This window comes from Python bivittatus, unplaced genomic scaffold, assembly GCF_059951505.1.
Source record: "Python bivittatus isolate LINGU-HERP-01145 unplaced genomic scaffold, Pbiv_v1 ctg000580_np1212, whole genome shotgun sequence".
Lineage (NCBI taxonomy): Eukaryota > Metazoa > Chordata > Lepidosauria > Squamata > Pythonidae > Python > Python bivittatus.
In genome coordinates this window covers 13,813,135-13,835,621 of record NW_028277087.1, presented here as the reverse complement: position 1 = coordinate 13,835,621, position 22,487 = coordinate 13,813,135, and the positions used below count along the sequence as shown (strand labels likewise).

Sequence of the window (22,487 nt, the reverse complement as noted above, 5' to 3'; positions counted from 1 at the left end):
TTAAAATGCAAATTGGTACAGCTGAAAAAGAACGTTCATGGGGGGTGAGGTTGGAATGGGATTAAAAATAGAATCCATCCATTAATCTATATGCTGAGCACCATTTCCAGAGCACCATTATGAACTGAGCATTCCTTCCTGAGATTCTTCTATAATCAGGGATTTTTCGGATACCTCCTCCTGTCCATCATCTCAAACAGCTCAAACCAAGCTGTGCAAAATCCCAAACAACCCTGATTTTTAGGGCTTAAGGACTGTTCAATTAAGTTCTGTATCCTAAATGAGCTGAAACATGGAGACTTTTACTGCAGTGGCATTCTAACCATCACTGCTAGAACACGGGAAAAGAGAAATAAACCAAGGGAACATGCGTAGCTATGTAAATCAGAAAACATAAAAGCGAGTTCTAATTTACATAGAGCTAGAGCTGATGGAAGTTTCAGCTTATGATTAAAAGGATGTTCCCTTTTTAGCTAACAAAAAAAGAAAAAAGGGAAGGGGAGAGCCACTGTTTCACAAAATGGAGAAGTAAAAAGCTCATCTCTTTTGCCTCCCTTTGAAATAAATTGGGCTTTTCCAGCTCAACTTTTAAAACTCCCTTTAATAGAATACAGTATACTGATTTAGGTTCCATTTTCCTTTCCTGGTTCCTCTTCCTCTACCCCCATCCACACCCTCAAAAAATCTTATCTGGGGATAATCAGTGGAAGCTTCTGATCACTTGCAGTTATCAATCATGCAGCTTCATGCCCTCAAATCCTGAGCTGTAAATGACAAGATCTGGAGCCAAGGAAAGCCTGGAGGGGTTCTGTGGTACAACCAAGGGGGTCCTATGATCTTTGGCACTAAATATCATTTACAGTCAAAGACCACAGGACTCCTGCTGGAACTGATACTCTAGCCAGCTAAAGAAGTCCCATGATTCGCTTTCTCACTTCCCAAGCATAATGGGTAAGAAAAGTTTAATACTGGAACCAATCACCTAGAGAGGCAGTGGGTCCTTCTTTACTGTTGGCATTCAAGCCATGGATGGGCAGCCATCAGAAATGCTTTCATTTGGATTTCTGCACTGGCCAGATAGTTGGACTTGATGGCTTATGCATCCCTTCAAGTTCTGTGCTTCTTTAATTTGTACAACCTGCAGGCTGTAATCACAAATAATGGCAGTAGGATACAAGTTTCTCAACGGGGAAGTTGTCCCAATTTTCAACATATCCTTTTGGTATTGACAGATTTCAATCTTCATGCTCTGGATGTGGGGTCTGGAAAGATTCAGCAGTTCATGGCCTACTTGGCAACCCTGGATTTGTCCCAGGTAAACCTGGGCCCTGTGTTTACAGGTGAACATATATTGGAAGTAATTTTGCCTCTGAGCAGTTGATATATGATCTGAATATGGAGGATACTATGCTTAGTCCTTTTCTATGATCATATTAGTTCCTGGTCCAGATGGGATTCTTTGTTCCACCAGGAGGGAACAATTAAAATGGTGTTCTCAGGTAACTTATGGATCCTGATAGAAAGGAGAAGGAGGAGGAGGAGGAGGGGGGAGAAATAATTAATGGAAATAATTAGTGATAATAATTTATTAAACTTGTCCTTGATATTCACCCAGCAATCTGGAAGGGAATTCCACTGAATGCCCAGTGGACTCTGGTATCTTGAGGTGAGCCAGGCAGGTGACATGATTGACCTTTCCTCTGTGTCAGCCGATCTGGGGATCATCTTAGTTTACCAAGAACCTCAGAAATTTGAAGTGGCAGGTGCAATCCTGAAAGTCAATGAGGGAAGATGAAAAATTAATCTGATCAAGCATGGTGTATGGTGGATTGTTATCTGGTGCATTGTTGGAATGGCCTATTACCAGTTGTGAAAGGATGGAAAAGATTAGCTTTCTGAAATCTGCTGTGACCATTTTGTACACCATTTTGTCAATAAAGTTGTTTATATTCTTCATGGGCAGAAGCAGTGACTGGGATAATATCTTATAATGCCATATGGCACATCTTTTGGCCTGTGGGGACCAATGATGTGGATAGCATGACCTATCTAGCATGAGCTCTACCATTGGGCTTGGATCCATGCCCTACATGGCTCACTTGGGCAGCTGGGGGTATGTGGCTAGCTAGGTCTGGGAGATGATCATTATCTCTTTAGGGATTGGGTAATATTGGCCATTAGATAGCATCACTGAAGCAATGAGCATGAAACTGAGCAAACTCAAGGAGGCAGTGAAGGACAGGAAGGCCTGGCCCAATATGGTTCATGGGGTCACGAAGAGTCGGACACGACTTAACGACTGAACAACAACAATATTGGCCAGCTTGAAAGAGGCAATAGTGTGCCCCTTCCTGAATTGGAACTCCCTCAACCCAGCCATATTAGACAACTATCACACTCTATCCAACTTTCTTTTTTCTAAGGAAGCTTGTTGAGAAGGTGGAGGTTCAGCTGCAGAGTGATTTTCAGGACCCCTTTCATTTGAGATTCAGGCAGGAACATGGGGTGGAAACAGCATTGGTCAGTCTGTGGGTGACCTTTGTCGGGATCTGGATGGGAACAGTGTACCCTTCCTGGAACTATTGGATATCTCAGTGGCATTCAATACCATTGACTATGACATTCTTCTGGATAGCCTGTGAAGTTTGGGAGTTGAGAGTAATGTTTTACAGTGCTTCCACATCTTGAGTGGGCAATTCCAGTTGGTTATGAGGGTAAGGAGATTGGCTTGATGGGTGCTTCCTTGTGGGATGCCACAGGGTTCAATTATCTCCCCTGTTTTCTAACATCTACATGAAACCACTGGAAGAGATCATTTATCAGTTTAGGATACAGTATCATCAGTTTGCTTATGATACCCAGCATACTGGGCTGGGCCAGAGATGCTGTGGAAGTCTTGACTCAGTGTCTGTTCTGGTTGGTTATGACAAAACTGGCTGAGGCTCAACCCTGTTTGTTCAAAATAGCTTGGTACCAGCTTTCATGTTAACGCTGGATCTCTGAAGGAGAAGTTCCTTGATTTGGATATTCCTGGATTCTTGACTAACGCTGAATGGACAGATGGAGGCCGTGGCCAGGAGTGCCTTTATTCAACTTCAGTTGGTGTGTTAGTTACAGTCCGTGCCTGGAGCAGGAAGCCCTGGCAACAGTGACTCATGTCTGCATCACATTTAGGCTAGACTGGCGCAACACATTTTACATGCCTTTGAAGGCCACTTGAAAACTGCAGTTGGTTCAAAAGATAGCAGGGCACTTATTTCCACCAAGAAGTGCCCTGCTCTGTTTTGAACCGACTGCAATTTTCAAGGCATATAACACCTGTACAGATGCTTGGGTTTGCAGTAGGTTTCTGGATCATTTCAAAATGCTGGTTTTAACCTATAAAGCTCTATGTGGCATGAGTCCCAGATATCTTCAGGATTATTTCTTCCAAGTAGAATGGACTCACCCAACACCAAGAATACCAACCTGTTTCCAGCGGCTGCCATCTGCCTAGCTGCATGAGACAGCAGACATTTTGAGCTGTTTTGTCATCTTTCCCGTGCTTTTATTATGGGACAATCAGAGGCTAAAACTGTCTGCTGTTGTGATGCTTTGTGGCTTGGGGCAGCCCTTGAAATGTTGCATCATTTGGCCTTGAAGACAGAAGACAGAAACTGGTTTTGTGATGTGAAAGATTTTGGCAGGAGGTGTTGGGAGGAGGCTGGAAACGTTTACCCATTCTTGGGTGGGGAGGGCTCTGGTTGCAGTTGAGGAGTTGAGAGAGTGTTTTCTGCCTTCTTCTCTGTTCTGCCAGGTGAGAGCCAGAGGTGCTGGAAGGGCAGAGGAAGGAGGTTGAGTGATTGGATGGGAAGTGGCAATTACCGTATTTTTCCAACTATAAGACGATACTTTTTTCTAAAATCCTTACCCTAAAAACTGAAGGGCGTCTTATTCAAGGAAGTCAGCCAAGAATCGCGCAGTTCCAAACTGCCCATACTTTGTTTCTGCAGAGAGGCTTCCTCCTATTGCTAGCCTCCAATCACGAGTGAATTAGCTTGTCTCCCAAACAGACTTCCTCCAATCACGAGCCTGATGTAACTGACGTCAGCTGATGCTGAACAAACCATTTAGAGGAAGGCTGATTGCAGAGACAAGCTATCTGCAGTTTCACTCGTGCTTGAATGTAATCAGTTAAGCAAAAGGGCCTGGAAATAGAGCTGCAGAGAGACGGTTTGGACCTCCTCCCACCGAGTGTATCAGGTCAATGTTAACTAATTACTAAATAAAAATGTGTTCTGCACTATCTTTAAAATATTGATTTTTTAATTTTGGGCTGGAAAAGTGGGGGTCGTCTTGTACATGGGGGCGTCTTATTGTCGGAAAAATAAGGTACCTTGGTGGGCTACCTGAGTGCTGAATGTTGGGCAGAAGCACTCAGGGGCTAGTGCCAGTTTGCTTTTTGCCTAATTGTGAGGTGAGGTATGATGGAGCCCACAGACCGGGAGTGGGAGGGCAAGGGTTGGGAATGATGGGTGTTGTCAGGAGAGGAGAAGCAGGCAGTGACATCATGGTGGTGATAGGCTTAGAGAATTATGCCAGGAGATAGGGGGCGGGCCACTCTCAGAGAAGGTGGCTCCCCTGTAGTCATCCCTAGACCTGGTCAACACTGCAACAGGCCCAGGATCTTGCTTGTGACTGCTAAATGCCAGGTTAGCCTGTAATAAGCCTCCCTCGTCCATGATATCATTCTGGATGAGAAGGCCATCTTGCCATGTACCACTGAGATCTGGATGGGTGTGGAGGGAGATTTCCCTCTCAGAAATGTGCCCACCTGGGTTTCAGATACAACATCAGCTGAGACTTTGGGGCAGGGTTGGGGGTGTGGCTGCTGTCATCCAGGACACTCTGGGGGCTGTCAGGGATGCTGCTCCACAGATAGTCAGATGTGAGACTTGACAGGTTCTTATTGTTGTAGTTATTGTTTTTATGTGTTTTTACGCTATTTTAATTGTTGTGTTTTTGTTATGTTTTTATGTTTATGTTAACTGTTGGTAATCTATTATGTGATTATGGCATTATACGCAATGGATAAATAATAAACAAACAAACAAACAAATGAATAAAATGCCCTTCAAAGGTTTGCCCCATCCCAAAGAATGTGAAAGATACCCAGAAAGCTGTTGTTAAGATACAACACACAGAGGATCAACAGTCTTCTCCTCAGAGGTAACTAAACAACCTTGTTGTATGATGTGCATAACCATTTACACCATTTCCCTGGAGTGTTGAAATCTCATCTTAAATCTCCTAGTCTCAGTAACTGAATTCTTTGTAGTACCTTGTGGGTGTTCCTTAATATCTTTCTCACAATATTAAGGGCTATAGGGTGAAATCTTACAAAACGTTTCTCGAGGTGGCCCTATATAATCTAAGGAGGGCAAGTTAAGCTTGGCCACCTCCACCACCTGACCTTCAGTCTAAAAACTGTACCCTTCTCTCAGTTTTATTGTACGTTCTTTGCTTCCCCAAAAGTAACAGAGCAAGATTTGGGACAACCAGATCTGCTGCTCCAGAGCTGCCTTTTACCCCTTCCCCATTTTGGTTTCTTGTGTATCATGCATGTAAAACCTATTACTCATTTTCCCCAAGTTATATTTCCCATCTGAGAGCTAGTGCAGAGGAGTGTTCTTGTCAGGAAAAAAGAGAAAGTGGGAAGAGAATTATATTGGCAGTTTTGCTAACAAATTGGTCTGTAGAGTTTTCTCCCCAGGAACTCCTGATTCTGCAAAGTTCCTTACAAGTGCATCGATCAGAACTGGGGCTCTGTAACATGTCTCTCTGGAGTTGGGGACAATGTGTGCATTCATTTTATTGTTTCCGCTGCTGTTGTTTGGGGGTTGGTTTCTGTTTCTGTTTTTGCTTGCAAAGACAAGTAGCTTTACATTCCTTCCTTACCATGGGGAATAGCTAATTGGTTACATGCACAATAGAAATTAGATGGACAAATACTAGGCACAATGTTTTGCCAGGAAAATGGTTATTGTACATCCCACTGGGGAAATTTTGCATCACTCAAAAATATCCTTAACTCCCTCCACTTAAATGGGTTAGCAAGGTTGATTTATCACCCTTCTATTTGCCCGAGGTCTTAATTTACCTCATTCATATATCTTAGACATAACTGGGGTAGGATTTCATTTCAATCAGAATTTGCCACCTTTCATGTCCTTGGAATTTCCCGACTCAATCCTAGTAGGATGTGGAGTAATTATAAATTAAAAACGTCCCTGAGGATGTTTAGAGTGCATTTTCCTCAGCATCACCAGATTAATTAGATCCTCTCCCGCAAACTTCATCTATGAGGTGAAGCAGGTTTCTAATTCATGGATATGAACTTTAAGGAACAATAAGCTGCCATATCTATTAAATATATATTTATTATTTAGAGTATTGGTGTTGTGTTTAAGGTACCAGGCTAGAAACCAGGAGACCGTGAGTTCTAGTCCTGCCTTAGGCACAAAGCCAGCTGGGTGATGTTAGACCAGTCACTCTCTCTCAGCTTATGAAGAAGGCAAAGCAAGCCACTTCTGAAATCTTGCCAAGAAAACTGCAGGGACTTGTCCAGGCATTTCCCAAGAACACACACACAGAGAAGTATTAAGTATTAGCAATCAAGCTGAAATAGATCATTTCAGTTTCTTTATTGTCACCTAGCAGTCATTTGGATTTTTGCAGCCCAGATCTAGTTGCAATAGCTTTAGATTCCATTCAGTTTCTTTGTCCTCTGCTTCTTCAATGAGGCCATCCAGTAGCCTTAACTTTGTTCTCTCTTGAGCCAGAGCAATGCTACACTTCGGTGCTAGTCTTGCAAAGCCATCTGTAAATTCAGTTCAGCATTCAGCTTGCTGAATAGAGGCTCAGAATTAGAATAAGGATTAGGGCTAGGCTGGAACCTGAAATTTGATGGAATTTATGTCCACTAAATGATCTATCATTGCATCTATCACCACCCAAAGTCACTTTTTCGTGAGATGGGCGAATCTCTAAATTTGAAATATAAATAAGTAAATAAATAAATTGCTATTTTCAGTCCATTTGGTTAAAAAACATTAAGCAGCTGCAGACAGTTTGTTGTTTCTCTATTATAGCCTGTAGGCAAATATTTCCTTCAACTGAATCTTGAAACAGCACAAATTGCAAACTCAAATTGAATCACACCCTCTTCAAATATCAAATCTCCAGTTCAAAGTGAATCAGGGTTGATTTGCACAGGCATGCTATGTGAACAGATTGCGAGTAGTCAGAGAAAAGTCACTCAGTACACACTTTGGGTCTCTACTGCTTGTTATATTGAATGTTTTGTTTTGCTTTTTAAAGGAGCATAGACACCCAAGGTGTCAGTAGCAACAGTGTGAAATGGTCACAAACTACAGAAAGAAGGTTGAACTAAATAATAGTTAGAAGAGATGTTATATCAGGTAAATGTATGTTACACCAAGGAAAAAGAAATCACATGACGAAAAAGATCCAATATTGGCAAATATGTTTCCTTTCCATTTTCTATTTTCTTCATGACAGAAACTGAGTTAGATCCCAAATCCACAGTCAAGCAATAGCTTTATTATGTGTTGATCTCTTTATTTGAGTTCTTGATCAAAGCATTTTTTTCATATAGGAAAATTGCTGCTTAAGCATCATTTTTGGAATTTATATTGCTATCCAAAGCTCTCTTTCTTTGCTCATGAATTTAAAAAGGTCTTACATTTGCCAGCAACGTATGCAAGCAATTGCCAAATATTTCCTAGAATGGCTCACGCCACGTTTGCCTCCAGCTGAGATGTATGAATCAGTAACACTCCATCCCCAGTAGTTGTTCCTCCTGTTTTCTTTTTAAAGTAGAAGTATTAATAACCTACCCATCCTTTTTGCTATATTCTACTCACCTACATAGTAATAAACAATGCAAATTCCTCCGATACTGGTCTTTGCTATGTAAGATATCTCTGAGGTAGATTTTTTTAATGCACATTCCCCTGATGTCAGGTTTTTGGTTGTTATTTTTTTAGCACAGTTTTCAGGAGTTAACCTTCTCAGTTGTCAGGGGGCAGGGTTGTTATGGATTTCTGATCATTGCTAGACAAACCTAGTCAGACTTGGTGGGATATTAGCTGGCTGGAGGAAAAGAAGTAGAACACGTGGCCATTTTACCAGGAGGTCAGGGCAAATGACATCACACATAAGGACTTGACTAACTCAGGTCACATAATCTGCATCATTTGTGTCATGACGTGTGACGTCATCAGGACTTCTTACCAAACATCTATGGTGGCGTGCTTTTCCCTCTCATCGGTTGATTTACTAGTAATTGGAGACTAGACGGATGTTTTCCTATTATTAATGGCAGCTGAAAACCTCAATATTCCCTGCAGGCCAGCTGATCAGGTCTGTGTAAGAGACATCGGTAGGGTCCTTGATGTTTCCAAGGTGATACTTTTTACAGCAGATGACTAAGTTTTACTGTGCCAACAGACAGTGAAAAGAGACCACTCTCTGGTTGGAGCATGCTTTTTTCCCTTATTTTCACCTCGATCAGAGCCTGGGAACAATTCAGCAGTGATGCAGGGCCACTGAAAAACCCATGGGAGGGTGCCTGCTGTTCCCAGAATGATTGCTCTTCTTTGATAATTGCAGATGGGAAAGAAAAAAACGCACTGAACAGAATGTTGCACATTCAGAATGCTGTTTCTTTTCTTTTCATTACTTTTTTAAACATTGTTTTGTACTTTGTGGAGGTATTTTTTTATTTGTTTATTTGTTTATATATTAGTAATTTTTTTAAAAATCTCAGTTCGAAAAGTATATCAGGAGAGAAATGTAGAGAGCCAATGTCCAGTAAAAATAAAGTTATACTTTAAAACACAGAGACACAGAGAGAGACAGAAACTCTTGTGTGTGAGAGAGACAGAGAGAGAACAATCATGGAAACGGCATTCCGAAAATATGCCATTAATGATAGGTGTTGTTAATGCCATTAATAATAGATGTATGGGGTGTCCAGGGAGGGGTAGGACCTCTGGTGGAAGGGCCTGCTGTGCCCGTTCTAGGGCTGCTCGTTCATCTTTGGTCCCCACCTGGTGCTCACCTGTGGCTCCAAGTAGCTGTAACATGTGCAGCTGCCACATTCCAGTAAACCATCTCGGCAGACAGGCCAAACCAGGTGAGGGTAAGCAAATGGGTCTTCAGCTCTCAGTGAGATAGGGAATTTGTCTATCCTAGCGTGTAAACTCTGGCCCTGGCAGATTGAGTGGAGGAGACTGATCAACAGTTCAACAGTGAAGAAGGCAGGCCCAGCAGGCATTGTGGAGTTCTAAGAGCATCACAAGACACTTAGATGTCCTGGTCATCCACGCAGCGGGAGACAGTTCTCTGTGCCACTAGATTAAGGTCTCTTATACCAAGAGAGTGGGACTGCCCCTGTGCAATGGCTGTTCTGCTTAAAACTCCATCATGCACAGGTTTCTGTTGTACAATTCATCTTCATCTACAAATTGTCTTAGTCTAAACCTAATCCACTGAGCCCGGAAGCAATGGGGGAGTGGCAAAGCAACAGGTGGAGATGACCACTGACAGTTGTAGTCACAAACCTGCATGTGGGCGGCCCTTGGACCAGTGATTGTTCATCTCAGTTCCCAGGGCAGCAGAGATGTCCAGCAGCGACTGGGCAGCCCTTCTAGGATAGCACTGCCCACCCTTGCAAGACGGAGGGGTTAGAAGAGTTACCCTAAACATTGCCTGCCCCACAACATTGGCTAGCTAATCGCACTGGCAGATCATCTCCTTAGCAGTTGAACATCAAGAAAAAGAAATCCAAGAAAACTCCTTTTTGGAGTCTGAAACATCCGCACCTTGCTGGATAGAGACAAGGTGTCAAGGCCTGAAAGATGAACAGAACTCATAGCAGCCGAACTTCACTATTATAGCATTGACATTGCTGCACTCAGTGAGACCGGGCTGGCAGATGAGGGTTCATTACAGGAAGCAGTGAGTGTATATATGTTCTTTTGGAAAGGGAAACCACAGACAGACAACAGGACTCATGGCATAGGTTTTGCAGTCAAAACTGTTCTGCTGAAGAACATCTCTCCTGTACCCACTGGAATAAATGAATGTGTTATGAAGTTCCATTTTCCTCTCAGCAAATCCCAGTATATCACTATTGTCAGAGCCTACACACCAACTTACGATTGCAGAAAAAGAAAAGGAAGGTTTCTATGAGGACCGGGGCCAGATTATTCAAACAACCCCCGCTAGTGACACATTCATCATTCTGGACAATTTCAGTGCTAGGATGGGGACAGATAGCAACAACTGGGATGGAGTCCTTGGGAGACATGGGGTAGAAAAACTAAATAGCAATGGCCTGCTGCTTCTGAGCAAATGTACCAACCTATGTATCACTAACACGATGTTCAGACTTGCGAACAAGTACAAAATTACCTGGATGCATCCCAGGTACAAACACTGGCACCTACTCGATTATGTCATAGTGTATCAGTGTGACCTTAAAGACATCACCATCACCTGAGCCATGCGAGGTGCTAAGTGCTGGACAGATCATAGGCTGGTTCAGTTGGTCCTCAACCTGCACATAGCCCCTTTACATCATAAGCAACCAAGGACTGTCAGAAAGTCATTCAACATCAGCAAACTGCAAGACCCAATCCAAGTCCAACATTTCCAAGATGTACTTAATGAAAAACTCTCTGGCAATTTACTGCTTGTAAGAATCTGTTCTGAAAAGTGAATGCAGTTTAAAGATGTCATCATGCAGACTGCAACAACTATACTTGGACTGAAAACCCAGGCACATCAAGACTGGTTTGATGAAAACCATGAAACCATTTCAGCAGCCCTCCAGGCCAAGGACAAGGCCTATGCAGACTGGCAGAACAATCCGTCATCTGTCTCAAGAAAAGACAAGCTTAAGCACCTGCAGTCCGAAGTACAGATGGAACTGCAAGAAATGCAGGACAAGTGGTGGCAAAGAAAGGCTGAGCAGGTGGAACCCTGTGCAGACATGCATGCCACCAGAGAGTTCTTCAGTGCCATAAAGTCAGTTTATGGTCCTTCTAAATCAGGATGCTCCCCCCTGCTGTCGTTTGATGGGTCAAGCCTGATCAAAGACTAGGAAGAACTGAAAAACCACTGGGCTAAACACGTTTCCAACCTACTCAGTAGACTGTCCACAGTTGATCATGATGTCTTACAGCAGATTCCTCAGCTGCAAGTCTTGGATGTCCTAGACCTGCCTTCCTCTACTGATGAGCAACAGGACAGGATGGCATTCCTGCTGAGATCAACAAAGTACTAGACCCAACAGCCTTACAGGGATTCCAAGACATCATGGAAGACATTTGGTCCACAGAAGAGATGCCTGATGACTTCTGTAATGCCCTCATTGTGGCTCTCTACAAAAATAAGGGAAGCAAATCAGACTGCGGAAACTACAGAGGTATCTTTCTGCTGTCCATTGCAGGCAAGATCTTTGCCTGCATTCTCCTGAATAGATTTGTCACTGTCTCAAAAAGGAACCTCCCAGAGGCACAGTGTGGCTTTTGGCCAGAATGGAATACAGCAGACATGATATTTGCCATGAGGCAAGTCCAGGAGAAGTGCATTAAGCAGACCAAGCCTCTTTACTCTGTCTTCATTGACCCAACAAAGGCATTTGACACTGTAAACAGGGAGGCTCTCTGGATCATCCTGAGATGTTATGGATGCCCGAGGAAATTCATGAAGTTGATTCAACTACTCCATCCAGCCAAGGGAACTAGAAGCTGTGGCTGCTGACAGAACCAGATGGTGAGCCCTGTGCTATGAAGCCTCCACCAGCTTTGAAGATAGGCACCACCAAAAACCGATAGAAAACCGCAAGCGGCATCACAGAATAACACCCACTGTTACTACAAAAATGGACTTACAGTGCCCCCATTGTGTTACACTCTGCACTTCCAGATTGGGACTGCAGAGCCACCTCCATGTCCACAGATGAACTCCACAACAGTGTGTCTTCTTCGAACCCGAAGGACTACCATATACTATATAGTGCAATCAATATATAATGGTGAATCAGTTTGTAAACAACAAATTAAACCTTTCCCATATCAGAATCATATTGGTCAGTCTTTCCACTGAATCAAAGAACGCCAGTTCAAAGGTTGGAAGTAAATGTATAACTTCAGTCTAGGATTTTAAGCCTGTTGTAGTAGTTCCTTTCCAAACAAGCAGGACCATTTTCTTGGCTACACTCTAAACTCAATAAATCCAAAATTCATCATATGCCTGTACATTTCAAGTTTTTAATAGAGATATTCTAACAGGATGCATTGATTGAATGATTGATTATGTGCCATCAAGCTGTTTTTGACTCCTAGCGACTGTAAGGTTTGCCCCGTTCGACAGAGAAACTCCCATGACACGTGTGGTTCACAAAAGAGGTTTACTCATGCGTAAGGTAGCAGTCACAAGCAAAGCCAGGACTGGCTTGGTACATTTACATTACTCCTTTATAGTTGTCTCAATCCCCCCGCGGGCCCCGTTGCTAGGTTACATATTACAAATTAGATTGCAGATTGCCCCCTGTAATCCCCCCCTTCTACTGGAATGGCAGGTTCAGCCCAGTTCTCTTGTTTCTTTGATTGTTGTTGCCTGTGGCCTTCGTTGCCTTCGTTGGGGCTTCTGTTGCGCGCACAGCCGGGAGCATCCCCTCGCGCGCTGATCTCTTCCTCAATTCCGCGGCTCTCTCCTTTGTCTATTGCGCCCGCGGCCCTCTGGCGTTAACACAACGCATCCGCTCCAGATTAGTGAAGTGGCGCCAGGTGGCCCATTCATTAGCTTGCGGTTTCGCATTTCCTCTTTCTGCGCTAGCGCTCGAGCGGTGAAATTGACTAAAGCGCGGCTGGGCAAGTTCCTAGGCGTGCGGTGCAGGCTGAACCTGACAGCGACCACATAGATAGATTTTCTCCAAGATGATCTATCGCTAACCTGTTCTTTCATGTCTCCCAAAGTGCACTCATTGCCTCCATAACTGAGTCCATCCACCTTGCTGCTGGTCATCCTCTTCTCTTTCCTTCTGTCTTTCCCAGCATTAGAACCTTTTCCAGAGAGCTGGGTCTTTGCATAATATGTCCAAAGTATGATAATTTGAATCTGGTCATTTGTGCCTTGAGTGAGAACTCTGGGTTGATTTGTTCAATGATCCATCAGTTTGTTTTCTTGGCTGTCCATGATATATTCAGGAGTCTTCTCCAACACCAAAGTTCAAAAGCATTAATACTCTCCTATCCTGCTTCTTTAAAGTCCAACTTTCACTTCCCTAGAGTGTCACAGGGAATATCATGGCATGCACAATTCTGATCTTTGTAGGCATAGACACATCACAGCATTTGAATATCTTTTCCAAGGTCTTCATGGCTGCTCTACTGAGTGCTAGTCTGCGGTGTATTTCTTGACTGCTTGTTCCTTTACTATTGATGGTTGATCTTAAGGCAGAAGCTATCCATGACTTCAATTTCTTCATTGTCAATTCTAAGGCTGTTGTTCTACCTGTTGTCTTTAATTTGGTCTTCTTTATATTTAATAGTCCCGTTTTTTTCACTGTGCTCTTTGATTTTTAGTACTAAGGCCTGCAGATCCTTTGCATTTTCAGCTCATCTTTTTCCAAACCAGCTTCCCTTAATATATATTCCACATATAGGTTTAATAAATATGGGGAGAGTATGCAGCCTTGTAACACTCTTTTGCCAACCTGGAGCCAGTTTGTTTCACCATATTCTGTCTGGACTGTGGCTCCCTGACCTGTAGGTAAGTTTCTCATGAGGTCAGTGAGATGTTCTGAGATTCCCATTTTTCTGAGCACATTCTGCAACTTGACCTGATTGACACAATCAAAGGCTTTTCTATAATCGATGAAGCACATACTGACTTCTTTTTGGCATTCTTTGGCTTTTTCAATCATCCAGTGTGCATGAGCAGCTAATACAAAGTCATTGCTCCCTTCAGGGGTAAAAAAGGGATTATGCTCAACTTGAGAATGTGTATTTGTGAGCAAGACTTTTGCACACATTCAGGTTGTCATGGCAAGTTTAGCTTTGTTCTGAACTGCTTATAATTGATTAGCCTTACCTACATTAAGTTTCCGAAAGGAGAGAAATTCTAAAAGTTGGACGTTGGGTGGAGGAAGCTCATGTTTGTAATACAGAGACTATGGAGATGATACGATGCCCTTAAGGCTGCAGGCTGTGCAATCATCTGAAGTACTCCCCCATTAACAGAAGACCCCTTCTCTTTACCAAAACCAATCTGGATTCATTCATGAAGTCTCTCCCTTTCTGTTGGGAACTAGAAATCCAGACAAGGTTCCTCCATTTATCTTATTCATTCAGTTTCAGAAAATACATGAAGGGTGTGGACATGTGTTTCATCCTTTCCCCTTCTGCTTTAATGGGGAAGATTTGCAGAAAGGGTGTGTCATATCTGGCTGGACATGGTTACAACTATCCCTGAGCTTCGGGCCCCGTGCAAGGCTGTAACTTTATTCAGGCAAATGCAGTGCACATTCTCTGCATCTTTCTAGATAACTTGGGGAGGATGGAATTGGGGAAAGTCAGGTCAGCACATACATCCACACCTTCCAAATGATCTCTTTTAAGCACCCATGTTGGGCTATTGATAGAAAAAATATGTATTTCCATATTAACAAGATTGTGCCATCACTGGGTACATTCACTTACTCAACCATTTTGGAGTGTTTGTACAAAATATTCATCCATAAACTAAGCCAATGGGCTGGCTTCACACAGCATGCTAAGGCATAAAAGGAAAGAGAATTGGGTAAAAAGTAGCCATACTTAGCATGTGGTGCAAATGTAGCTGCTAGATCTTTAAATTACTTGACTGAGTGTGTTATATGAATGCAGCCACTCTGTTTGACCACGTGTTACTCATACAGTGTGTCTTCCTGTTTTTCCTTTCTGACATCACTCTTATTTAGAAACATGAAACAAATTTAGACTTTGAAACTAGTGAAAGTAAAATAAGTGTGGGACATTCCATTGCTTTCACTGCCCCTGCTTCAACCAAACTTTACTTTGCATTCTAGAGCTGAATGGGGAGGGACATAAACCTCCTAGTTAATTTTAAGAGCGTGAATCAGAGTGAATCTCTGCAGCAAATTTGATCAGCACAAAAATTAAAGTGTGTTTATAGTGTCTTTCATATGCTGAAGGACAGCCTACATTTATTTTATGTTTTCCTGGCCCATATGTCATCCAGCAAGGGTTTTTCATCTAAAAAGGGGATATGAATGCTTTACAACAATCCCTGATTCAAAATGGCCAGCAAAGGCAAGGATAAATTCTAACAATAGCAGCTCCTACGGTAACTATTTATTGCTTCTGGGAGACCATCAGTGAGTGTGGTGTTTTTGTACTGTTTTACACTGATGAAAATAGAGCAATCCATACTTTGAATGGCAGGGATGAGGCTTTTAATCAAATGCAATTTGGCATTCTGCAAACATAGATGTATTCTTTCTGGCCACCACTGCAAATTCCCCAGTGTTCCGTCCAAGGAACAGTTCCAATGATGATGTTCACATTGCACAGTAAGCCAGAATTGTGAATAATTCTGATTCACTGTGAATTAGTAGCTTGTAATTCAGGGATAAGCAATTTGTGGACTGTAAACAGACTCCCTACCCTTTTTAAAGTCCCCAGAGCAAACCCAGAGTTTTCCCTAAACGATTCTGTAGCTGCTGGCTTCTGCTTCTATCAATGTGGCTGAGACAGACTAGAGAAAAAAGAGAGTCACTTGTTACCATCAATGCCACAGGCCAAGGTGAGCAAATGAAGAAATCTATCTAGAAAACTAAGATTTGCTCATGATACCTTCAAGATGAAAGCAGCTGTTTCTTGGCAGGGACCAATTCCATCAGGTGCACAGGCCAGAAAATGGAGGTGGCTCAGAAATATGCTATGGGAAACCCCAAGAGAAACCTGGTATGGGAAACCTGGTACTTTTCACATATTTCTCAGATACGACAGAGGCTAAACTTCAAGTATGGAAAGAATTCAGGGATACCAACAGCACAACTGAATTGCTGGAGTTCCAAATGTGAATGTACTACCAATTAAAGCATATAAAATACTTGCTATATTATGGAGTGGGAAAGGGGATATCCTTTCTTTGGTTAGGTTCATTATGAATCCTTATTTATAGGGGCAGGCAACCAATTTGCCACTGAAGACCAATTTGTATGTTCTTGTTCCAACTCTGCCTTGAACCCTCTCCTTGACTGAAGAGCTATTGCTCACAGGTAGAGCATACAATCTGCATACAAAAAGTTCCAGATTCAGTCACCATCTAGCATCTGACAGACATTGGAAATAAGTATCTAAATGAAGCAGGCTACGTAAGGCAGCTTCCTGTTACATTCCTTGAAATTAACTTATTTTAAGGTCTGAGAGGCAAAGGTCCAAAGAGTTGAGCTGGCAAAGAAAAGAGAAGTGGCAGTAATCTCCAGCTGAAAGCCTTTCTCCAACTACAGCCTGCCATTGCTGAAGACACCAAGAGAAGAACAAGTAACCATTGTTCTTTGTCCAGCTCCATGATTTGCTGAACCCTTACACTCAAGAATCATGTATCCCCAAATGTACATTTTTCCTCTTCCTTCACAATACATTTTCCCTTTGTGATGTTACCTTTACAATAAATGCCTGCAGGAAAGTCTTGTGTACTTAAGAACTTTTGGAGGTGAGTAGGCTGAAGACTGGAATGAAGTGCTTCAAATTGATAAACAAAGAGCAATTGTTGGCATATCCAAGAACTTAGGCCTGGAGTGTATATTTGCTTTTGAATGCCCAGCTTCCCAGTGCTGGACATTGACATGTTTTGGAAATACCTCTCAGTTTTAAAAGATTTGCTATGCACCAAGCTATGGCTATAACAAATTCTAGACACAAGATGAGGAATAGTAAGAGTAGGTAAGGCCTAAACCTAATGTCATGAATGACACTGCACTGGGGGTGGCCAATGCAGAAGCTATTTACCATCTTCCAGCCAATCACAAGGATTTACATTACATAGTTCTGTCCTTTGTATGCCTGAAGAGAGTTACAAGATCAGTTGGGATGGAAATTTTGAAATACTTTGAAAGTAGCAGGGTAAGAGTTATTGCCTTTCAGATGAAGGAACTTTAAAGTCATCCGAACACTTCTCCCCACCCCACCCCTTTACAAAAAAAATCAGAGAAAAGCAGATAAAGTGCTTCTGGAGATAAGGAAACAAGTTTCCATGATGCTAGATTAAGTGAAGAAGGTGAGATTTTACATCCTTAGGGTTCTCAGTGGTACTGGTCCCTGCTTCACATCATCTTCTAGTTATTTGAGATTCTAGGCTACCTTTAATCAAGGAGAGACACTCAACCCTTAGGCTTGCTTCAAGGTTACATTTTTGCTAGAACTGCTCATATCTTGGCTACAACATCCAGTATCCACTAGATGCCAGCAAAGAGTTACATTTTTTCTGTATCTCTTTGATGATATCTAGTGGTCATTCAGTGTTTTGCAGCCCAGATATGGTGATCCTTTTTTTTTTTTTTTGCTGTAAAATATGAGTCTGGCATACTCTGCCTTAATTCCCAAGTCTCTCAGAAACAAAAGTCTTCTTTGACTCATCAGCTATGCCCAGAATTGTGCTCCAAATTAGAGACATAATGGTTTTTGGGAAGCTGTGAATGGGATTAAATACTGTCCAATTGATTCCTCTGTCCTATGTTAATTCTTTCTTAATACCAAATTATTCCCCATTTCATTTTATGGAATTATCCTCAACATTTAGTCAATTTAAACTGGCGGGAGGAAATCTCAGTTAATAGTCCAGCACAAATACCATCGCTCCATTGCCTAATTCCCACTATCTCTGCAAAAAGGCCTTTGAAGTTTGTTACAGAATGATTTTTTTCTGCCAGACTTGATGACTATAACAGCCTAATTAAACTGGCATGTTAGAGTCCCATATGGCATCAAGAAAAGGAATGTGCAGAAAATGTCATTTTTCTTGCATAATTCTGATCGCTGCTGATCCCAAAGTTTGCGACTTTTTCCAGCAAATGTCTTGCCCTTGCTCAAACAATTGAACTAGGAGGCAGGAAGGCAGGAGGGGACCTACAAACCTCCCAGATGAAATCACTTCCCTTTAGCATTAACTGGGTTAGACAACCACTAAGCCAAGAAGCCCTTGGGGCAATCTGGGAGCATATTGTGGATGTTATGACAAAATGGCTGCTCATGGGCAGATTGGTATTTGTAAGAAGGCTACCATTGTGTGTGTGTGTCTGTGTTACTTACAAAACACTGTTTATCAGGAAGCAAAACTGGTAAGGTATAAATGCTGTAAAAACTCTCAGAAAAGCATTTGAAGGCCCTTTACTTCCTTTATTACATCTTTGTTTTTTTCACTCTAGTGTTTTTAATCCATTAAAATCAATGGACCAGTAAATGGGAAAGTATGGGAATACTCTCAGTATTGAAATAATTCTTAGGAATGCATTTTAACTGATTAGTTTCATGGCCTTGAATCAAAAGAATGGATCCATCTGATAATTTCAAATTGTGAGCTATAGTTTGCATAGAACTTCCTCCACACTAGAACTTTAAATATAATAAAATATACACCAAATTTTAGTGTCACATGCTCATGCCTTCATATATCAGCAAGACACACATGAACTCTTGACAACATTCAGTAGCAAAGAAATTAAAAATTAAGCAAATCTAGAAAGGAAGCCAAAAGGGGAAAGGAAGCAATAAAAGAGTGAAGTTGATCAAACATGAGCTAGACCACAGTTAGAGCCTACCTTGTGGTGGTGAGGGTGGCAAAACATAATTATTTCTCCATCCTTATCGTGTCCGCAGATAGGTGCCCAACAGCCCTGTTTCAAGTGAGCCAGACCCTCCTTGGAGGCAGTCATTCTTGGGTTCATCTTTAGGGTTGCTGTGAGGAATATGCTGAGCATCTGGCCAATAAAGTTGCTCGAAGTCGCTCTGTGTTGGACTCCAGCCTTGGTGTAGGGCCAGTGGAGGTTATGGGGGCTGACTCCTGCATGGGAAGAGTTTGATTCCATTGAACCTGAGGAAGTAGACTGGGTTCTTGTAGCTTTTAGTTCAGCCACTTCTGGGTTAGATCCGTGCCCCTCCTGGCTGGTCAAGGCTGCCCAGGAGAGGACGTGTGGTTGGGTCTGGCTGGTGATTAATTCTTTCTTGAGGGAGGGGGTGGTCCCGCCAGCTCTTAAGGAGGCAGTAGTGTGTTCCCTCCTCAAAGAGCCATTGCTCAACCCAACTAATCTGGACAGTTTTCATCCAGTCCAGGCCTTTCATCCAGTCCAGTTTTTAGGGAAAGTTGTAGAGAAAGTGGTCACACAGCAGCTTCACAGGGCTCTGGATGAAGCAGATTATCTGGACCCCTTTCAGTCAGGATTCAGGCTGGGGTATGCAACTGAGAAGGCATTGATTGCACTCTTGGATGGCCTCCGGTGGGAGTGGGATGGAGGTAGTGCATCCATCCTTACTCTTCTTGACCTCTCAGCGGCCTTTGATACCATCAATCATGGTATCCTGGGCCGGCTTCGGGAGTTTGGGGTAAGTGGCATGGTGTTGTGCTGATTCTCCTTCCTCCAGAGTCAGTTCCAGTTGGTGTTGATGGGGGTAGAGGTCCATCCCACAGCCCCTACTTTGTGGGGTGCCATAGGGCTCAGTCCTCTCTCCCCTCTTACTGTATTTAACATGCACATGAAGCCACTGCATGAGGTGATCCAACAGTTTGGGTTAAGGCATCATCGGTATGCCAATGATACCCAGCTTTATATCTCTACCCTGGGCTGCCTAAGTAATGCTGTGGATGTCCTGTCCCAGTGCCTGGAGGCTGTAGGGGCCTGGAAGGGGCACAATGGGCTTCGGCTCAACCCAAGCAAGACTGAGTGGCTTTGGCTGCTTGGGCCTTTTGGTGTCAAGGTTTTTCCACCTCTGATCCTGGTATGGGGTGGCACTGCCTCAGACAGACCCGGTGTGCAATCTGGGGGTCCTCTTGGACTCACGGCTCTTGCTGGAAGAGCAGGTCATAGCTGTGGCTAAGAGGGTCTTTGCACACCTTCGGGTTGTGTGTCAGCTGCGCCCACTCCTGGACCAGGAGGCTCTGCTCACTGTCACTCATGCTCTCGTGGCCACCCATCTGGACTACTGCAACATGCTGTACCTGGGGCTGCCCTTGAAAAGCATTCAGAAGGTTCAGCTGGTGCAGAATGCAGCTGTCCATGTTGTAAATGGTGTTGGCTACTCGGCACATGTAACACCACTGCTTTGTGGTCTGCATTGGTTGCCAGTGTGTTTCCAGGTACAATTCAAGGTGCTGGTTGTCACGCCATAGTGCCTGCCCTCTGGAATGTCCTCCCTCCTGAGATTATGATGGCCGTGACCCTGCTGGCCTTTCAGAATCCCTTGAAGACTTGGTTAGGTGCCCAGGCCTGGTGTCCCAAGTTTGTGAAGAGCTCCATTTCCTGGTTATGCTAACACCTACAGATTATAATATTTATCGGCTGCCGTATGTATTTAATTTTTCTTTTTGTATTGTGTTTTTAATTGGTTTAATTGATTTTATTATTGTTTGCTGCCCAAGGTCACATGTTTGAGATGGGCAGCTATAGAAATTGGATGGATGGATGGATGGATGGATGGATGGATGGATGGATGGATGGATGGATACTTTTTCATAGTAATCTGTGTGTGTTAGCCTGGATTTAGGATTTAGCATGTTCTGAGAGGGCATATTTTTTGTAGATCACAAGAAGGAGAGTGAAGTTGATAATTAAACAATTAACATAATATGAAATTGGATTTTTTTTTAAAGAAAATCTTTTGAGGAACAAGCACAATAGCCATCTGATTAACACTTTCATAGAATGCACTAGTAAACAATAGCCTAAAGTAGGAAGGAAGGACAATAGCAAGCTTATAAATGTTTTCATTGGGGAATGAAGTATCCTTGTGCTTAGAAGTGAATTAACTTGTAATCCAGCCATTCAGACAATTCTGCCCTTGTGAAAACAGCACATTGACTTGAGGAATAAAAAATCATGAATTACTGCTTTCAGATAATCAGGAAGGTTGAAACACCAGACAAAAGGTTTCATATATCCCTGTTATAAATATGCTAACTTTTCCATGTGTGTGCGTGTTCAACTGAAAAAATAACTTTGAATTCTGCTGGACTGGATAAACAGAAGGAGAAATTATTCAACACAACATTCTATTTTCATTATATTAAAAGCTCCTCTTGTGTCACTCATGGATTTTATGTTTAACATCAGTATCTTTTTTCCCTCCCATCTCAGGTTGTTTTTGAAGGCATCCGTGGCCGAGGCATTGAAGGAGACATTGCTATTGATGACATCTCAATCGTGGAAGGAGAGTGCACAAAATCAGATTATGTAAACAACCGTACGTGGGCTTGTTGACATCCTCCCAGTAGCATCCCAATCCCGTATATGGTTTCATAGCATGTTAAGACTGAAGGAAATGAGTTCTTAGGGCTGTGCAAAGCCTTGAAAGGGGGGCTTTGTTTGAGAAATGCTTTGAGTATGCAGCTGTGGTTCATGAAGCGGGGCAGCTCCTGACTTGTCATGAGTGAAGCGAAACTCCTGCATTGTTTCACAATCACCAAAAGATAGCAAGCCATGTTTCCATAGCATACCAGTTTCTGGAATGAATTAGGCAGCCTAATTTGAAAGATGACTAACCGTCTTTCCCCCCGCTTTTCTTTTTGTTTAGATATACCTTCAGAGGCAGTCAGGACGCTGCCCCATATACGGAGTTTCCCCGTTTTTCTTCTTGTGTCTGTCTTAATTCATCAGAGGTGACCTTATTCCGGCAGAGGCTACAACACAGATGTACCACCCGCTGGCGTGAAGAAAAGGGAACATTTTAAAAACAAACAAAAAACTACCAAAGATTCCTCCACTGACTGATGACTGACTCAAATAAGATTTTTTTTTAAAAAAGAATATATATATATATATATATATATATATATATATATATATATGGAAGCATTGGGGGTTTATTAAAAAACAAAAGGAATGGACAAACAAGCGACTGCAGGCAAATAAATGTACCATGTGGACCGCATGTTCTGGAAGTGAAGGAGAGAGGCCTTCAGGTGCTCTTGTGGTGAAGTAGTAACAAATGAACAAAAGGAGAGAGAAATGACACCAACACCCGCCCCCCCACACACACCCCAAGCATTCATTGGGAGAACTCTGTCAAAAGAGCTATAGAATTCCTTGTCAAAGCACAAAGTCATGGCTTGTTTTGTTTCAAAGACTAGTTTGCTTGTTGCCATGGAACCTTAATGGCCTGCCCCAAAAGAGATTTCATAACAGAAGAGAGCAAGAG

General features: G+C 42.7%; 1 protein-coding gene across 1 annotated transcript in view; it reads left to right on the top strand.

The window, feature by feature from the left end:
• Positions 1–22,087, top strand: part of MDGA2 (MAM domain containing glycosylphosphatidylinositol anchor 2) — a 491,572-nt gene extending 469,485 nt beyond the window's left edge. Inside the window, exons 16-17 of the mRNA XM_088149614.1 lie at positions 21,428–21,533; positions 21,864–22,087. Of these exons, the coding sequence (XP_088005740.1) occupies positions 21,428–21,533; positions 21,864–21,952 (195 nt within the window). The 3' untranslated portion in view covers positions 21,953–22,087. The remainder of the gene's footprint in view (positions 1–21,427; positions 21,534–21,863) is intronic.
• Positions 22,088–22,487: the final 400 nt, after the last annotated feature.